Here is a 6,036-nt window from a genome sequence, read left to right as displayed (position 1 = left end):
AGTGGCGCGATCTCGGCTCACTGCAAGCTCCGCCTCCCGGGTTCACGCCATTCTCCTGCCTCAGCCTCCCGAGTAGCTGGGACCACAGGCGCCTGACACCACACTCAGCTAATTTTTTGTATTTTTAGTAGAGACGGGGTTTCACCATATTTGCCAGGTTGGTCTCGATCTCCTGACCTCGTGATCCGCCCACCTCAGCCTCCCAAAGTGCTGGGATTACAGGTGTGAGCCACCGTGCCCGGCCGGTCATTTATATTTTTTAAAAAGATATAAAATTTGGGGGTATTTTCTGAATTATCAAGTTGGCACAGAATTGACAATTGTATACTCTTAAAACTTTTCACTCCCTCTGTATCTTTTGGTTTTTTTCCCTTTTTCATTTTGTGTCTTTGTATTTTTATATTTGCCCCGTGGTTCCAAGCCTTGGTTCATCAGCCTTGCCAAGTTTATTTCTTCGTGCCCCACTCACTGGCAACAGGGACTGGCATTTGGCAGCATGGCCTGTCGCCCAGATGTGCAGGCTCTAAACTCAGATTCCCTGGGTTCAGAAGCCAGCACCCCTTTGTAGATGTGTGAACTTGAGTGAATTCTTTTATATAAAATTATAGCTGCCTTGTCTGTCAAACAGGCTGACAATAGGATCTACCTCATTGAATTGTGGGGAAGATTAAATGAGTTGATGCATTTAAAGTGCTTAGAGGCCAGGTGTGGAAGCTCACACCTGTAATCTCAGCAGGTTGGGAGGCTGGGGTGGGAGGAGGATCACCTGAGCCCAGGAGTTCAAGATCAGCCTGGGCAACATAGTGAAACCCCACCTCTACAAAAAAAAAAAATACAAATATTAGCTGGGCCTGGTGGCACGGTGAGAGGCCAAGGTGGGAGGATCATGAGCCTTGGAGGTCGAGGCTGCAGTGAGCCACGATCACACCACTGCACTCCAGCCTGGGCAACAGAGCAAGACCCTGTTTCAAAAACAAAGAACAAAAAAAAGTAGTACATATTATTAAGGAGTATTTTTTAAATGGGGAATGTGTAAAAGGGATTTAAAAACACTTTGGGGCCAGGTGCGGTGGCTCACGCCTGTTATCCCTGGGAGGCTAAGGCAGGTGGATCACGAGGTCAGGAGATCGAGACCATCCTGGCTAACACAGTGAAACCCCGTCTCTAGTGAAAATACAAAAAATTAGCCAGGCATGGTGGCGAGTGCCTGTAGTCCCAACTACTCAGGAGGCTGAGGAAGGAGAATGGCATGAACCCGGGAGGCGGAGCTTGCAGTGAGCAGAGATCGCGCCACTGCACTCCAGCCTAGGCGACAGAGCGAGACTCTCTCAAAAAAAAACAAAACAAAACAAACAAAAATAACACCTTGGATCCTTCTACCCAAAAATACCAATACCATGTTAATGAATTTTACTTTAGGTATATGAATGCCAACATATTTTGGTTTCTATCACCTTTTGTGTTGGGAGAAAAATATTCTCTTTCCAGATGACTAAAAAAGAAATAGGCTGGTCACAGTGGTTCATGCCTATAATCCCAGCACTTTCGAAGGCCAAGGTGTGCAGCCTCACCTGAGGTTAGGAGTTCAAGACTAGCCTGGCCAACATGGTAAAACCTCATCTCTACTAAAAATACGAAAAAATTAGCCGGGTACAGTGGCACACACCTGTAGTCTAGGCTATTCGGGATGCTGAGGCTGGAGAATTGCTTGAACCCAGGAGGCAGAGGTTGCAGTGAGCCGAGATCATTCCACTGCACCCTAGCCTGGGTGACAGAGCGAGACTTCGCCTCAAAAATAAAAAAAGATTAAATTTTTCTTTCTTTTTTTTTTTTTTTGAGACACAGTCTCGCTCTGTCACCCCGGCTGGAGTGCAGTGGCACAATCTCGGCTCACTGCAAGCTCCGCCTCCCGGGTTCATGCCATTCTCCTGCCTCAGCCTCCTGAGTAGCTGGGACTACAGGCGCTCAGCCACCGCGCCCGGCTAATTTTTTGTATTTTTAGTAGAGACGGGGTTTCACCGTGTTAGCCAGGATGGTCTTGATCTCCTGACCTCGTGATCCTCCCGTCTTGGCCTCCCAACGTGCTGGGATTACAGGCGTGAGTCACCACGCCCAGCCAAGAAAGATTAAATTTTAGGGATAAAACGTATTGAAAAGTATGTCGCAAATGTGTATTTAGAATTCTCATCTTCTCTGAGTTAATTGGAGACCGTTTTGCTTTTCCATTTCATACAGGAAATCTAGGAATCTGTCTTACTGTTTCCAGTTTGAGAAAACAGTCAGCTTTTATAAGTTTATGTTTACCTAATATTATTATTTTCTACAGCTGTACAGTTGGGGATCTTCAAACCAAGATAGATGGCTTGGAAAAGACTAATTCAAAGCTTCAAGAAGAGGTTTGTAAGTTTTATTGAAATTTTTAGACAAAACAGAATGACCCAAGGTTAGAGAAATGGTGTAGTCGGTCTGTGGAAGCAGAGCTTCTTGCTGGTAGGAAGGGGGCTTGCTAACCTCCAGTTGCCCCACAGAGGACAGGGGAATGTCTGTGTTCTGCCCTGTCCGAGGCTCCCAGTGAGACCCTGCAGCTGATCACAAGCCAGTTCTAAGTGACTTAGATTTTATCACCTCAAAGTCATCCCATAGAAGGAAACTGCTCTTTGGAAAAGCCCAGCTTCTGTTGTGGAAGAGCCGCATCTTCCTCTTTTTCTTCCCTTCCTATGATGCCGTGTGCCTCCCTGCTGCCCCAGAAAGCACAGACTCTGTCGTCAGGAATAAGTATCCTCGCCCACCCCTTCTGCTTTGGCCTCAGGAGCATGCAACCAGCCTCCCCACAGTGCGGCCTTTCTCTGCTTTCTCACTAGGAAGAGAGAATGAAAGGACAGGACAAAGGAGGGCTGAGCCGAGGAAGAGAGCTCGCTGCCAGCTGCCCGGCAGGCTCCTTGGTGGACACGTCTTGTCTCCTGTTAGCAGGAGGGGGTGCTCAGCCCTTCTGAGGCTCTCCACAGGTGGCAGTCCCCGGCTGCCCAGGCCTCCCACCCAGAAGGACGAGGGCTCTGAGAGGGGCTTGAGAAGGAACACCTCCCCGGCATGGAGGTGGGTCACAGCAGAAAGGAGAGCCTCAGAGCCCACCTCTGTAATGAGGGACGCCGTGTAAGGCTCCTTAAAGCTGACTGTTCCCTCCTGAGGCGCCAGCCCTGACAGGCTTTCAAGAAAGGAGCTCAGATTGGTGTGAGGAGAAGGAAATTCAAGACAGCGTCTTAGATGGGGGTGTCATGGGGGAAACCTCATGGAACTTAGGATTGGAGACTTCACAGTCACGTTGGTAGGCAGGCCTTTGAGCCTCAGGCTAGGTAGATCGGTGGTTGAGCTCACTTTTCTCACCTCCAAATTAGGTAATAATACATACTTTACAATACTGTTGCAAAGATTAAGACTAATATCTTAGGGCAACGCTTGCCACGTGGGAGCACTCGAGTTGTTTGATTTTAGCACAAGCAGATTCACTACTTCTCAGTCAAGATGGCGTGCTTTGATGAAGGTCCGATTCAGCTTTTGAAACTAAACAAGAGTTATGTGGGGTTTTCTGCTTTTTCAGACAGGGTCTCACTCTGTCACCCAGGCTGGAGTGCAGTGGTGCAATCATAGCTTACTGTAACCTCAGACTCCTGGGCTCAAGAGATCTTCCTGCCTCAACCTCCCAGTAGCTGGGACTACAGACGCCCGCCACCACACCCAGCTAATTTTTTTTTTTTTTTTGTATTTTTATTAGAGATGGTGTTTCACCGTGTTAGCCAGGATGGTTTTGATCTCCTGACCTGTGATCTGCCTGCCTCGGCCTCCCAAAGTGCTGGGATTACAGGTGTGAGCCACCGCGCCCGGCCAGGTTATGTTTTCTTTAAAGGCAAATGATTGTAATAGAAAATGTGCTTCAGCCAAGTGTGGTGGCTCATGCCTGTAAATCCCAGCTCTTTGGGAGGCCAAGGTAGAAGACTTGCTTGAGCCCAGGAGTTTGAGATCAGCCTGGGCAACGTGGCAACACTCTGTCTCTACAAAAAATTTTAAAATCAGGTGTGGTGACACACACCTGTACTCCCAGCTACTCGGGAGGCTGAGGTGAGAGGATCACTTGAGCCTAGGAGTTAGAGGCTGCAGTGAGACAGAGTAACATCCTGTCTCAATTACAAAACAAAGAAATGTGCTTAGTGAAAAGCATCGCCCTCTTCAGGGTGTGCTCTCTGCATCTCCAGAGAGTAGAATGGGAATTAGCTTATGGTTTTTGCCTACTTCTTCCCTTTGAGCAACTAACACGCCCTTTGAAGCCTTGATGTTTGTTTTTTTGGGCACAGCAGTTATGTGTAGAAACCCCAGGCCGGGTTCTGAGTCTAAGTGGAGAGTAATTCTCAGGAGTTGTAGACACTGTTGACAGAGAAGGTGAGGAGTTAGTGCTTCGAGTCCCTCCACTAGCGAATGATGCCGAGAGCCAGCAAAGCACCAAGGACGGAGATCTTGCTTCTTTCTCCCCAGCTGCACCTTCCTCTCTGCAAGCTGTATGATGAGGCTGGAATGAGGAGGGGCTGGTTTGTGCGTTTACTCATCTGCCTTGCCTCTTGAGACAACCTCTCCTTAGGCAGGTGCCTGACAGTGTCCTGCTTCTCTATGCTTTTCCCTCAGCCATGAGAATCCTTCCAGGGGAAGAAGAGGTCCTCTCGGGCATATCTCCAATGATTTGTTTTTTATTCCTCCCTGCAAATTCTTGAATCCTCCCTCTAGTGATTGAAATAGACTTTTACTGATCATTAGCCTGAAAAACTGGAAGGAAAGAAGAGTCAGGACCAAAGCCCGTAAGGCTTCACTAAGGGACAGCTGTTCTCACCATTTTATTATTTGATATGTGTTGTTCTCATCTTTTCTGTTTTCTTTTTTGAGACAGGCTCTGGTCACCCAGGCTGGAGTGCAGTGGCACGATCTCAGCTCACTGCAACCTCTGCCTCCTGGGCTTGAGCCATCCTCCCACCTCAGCCTCCTATGTAGCTGGGGTTACAGGCGTGAGACATCGTGCCTGGCTGATTTTTGTGTTTTTTGTAGAGATGGGGTTTCACCATGTTGCCCAGGCTGGTCTCGAACTCCTGGGTTCAAGCCTCAGCCTCCCAAAGTGCTGGAATTACAGGTGTGAGCCACTGTACCCAGCCACTCCATCTTTTCTTAAGCATTTTTAACCTAGTTAATTTTTTTTAGTACAGGTGACAGCATACCATATGACCTTTTTTCCCTATTAGTATTATATCTGAAGTATGTTCTCAAGTGATTAAAAGCTTTTGTAAACATTTTATTGATTACATATTTGTTTTATGCTTCCACTATGATTTAACTATTTCCCTAATAGTGAACATTCAGGCTGTTTCTAATTTTTTGTGTCTGTAAATCTTTGTCCACATTAAGCAGTATGCTATCATTTTTGTAGAGGGAGAAAATCTGGAGAGAGCAGAGATGGCTAGGGGCAAGGGCGGAGGAGAGATTTTACTACATACATTTTCATGTCTTTGGAATTTGGAACCATGTATTATTAACTGTTGAAAACAAGGAAATAAAATATCAAACCTGTGAACATTGTCAGCTGTGAAATTGCCAAATTGATGTTTTTAATTTGAACAATAAGATGAATTTTGATGTTAAGAACTGTAAAAATTTTCCTTAATCAGCTTTCAGCTGCAACAGACCGAATTTGTTCACTTCAAGAAGAACAGCAGCAGTTAAGAGAACAAAATGAATTAATTCGAGAGAGAAGTGAAAAGAGTGTAGAGGTGAGAAATTGACCTTACAGCTGGGCAGCATGTTCCTTCCTCAGACACAGCCATTGTCAATCTCAAGCTCATAGCTTAAGAACAAGCCCGTCTTGGCCGGGCGCGGTGGCTCAAGCCTGTAATCCCAGCACTTTGGGAGGCCGAGACGGGTGGATCATGAGGTCAGGAGATCGAGACCATCCTGGCTAACACGGTGAAACCCCGTCTCTACTAAAAAAATACAAAAAACTAGCCG

The 6,036-nt window shown here is 46.9% G+C and overlaps 1 protein-coding gene across 1 annotated transcript in view; it reads left to right on the top strand.

Annotated features, from left to right (window-relative positions):
* RUFY1 (RUN and FYVE domain containing 1) overlaps positions 1-6,036 on the top strand; it is a 55,387-nt gene that overhangs the window by 19,844 nt on the left and 29,507 nt on the right. Inside the window, exons 7-8 of the mRNA XM_011960173.1 lie at positions 2,327-2,396; positions 5,700-5,801. Of these exons, the coding sequence (XP_011815563.1) occupies positions 2,327-2,396; positions 5,700-5,801 (172 nt within the window). The remainder of the gene's footprint in view (positions 1-2,326; positions 2,397-5,699; positions 5,802-6,036) is intronic.

Source organism: Colobus angolensis, unplaced genomic scaffold (assembly GCF_000951035.1).
Source record: "Colobus angolensis palliatus isolate OR3802 unplaced genomic scaffold, Cang.pa_1.0 Scaffold509, whole genome shotgun sequence".
Classification (NCBI taxonomy): Eukaryota; Metazoa; Chordata; class Mammalia; order Primates; family Cercopithecidae; genus Colobus; species Colobus angolensis.
This window is presented reverse-complemented; position numbering and strand designations above follow the sequence as displayed.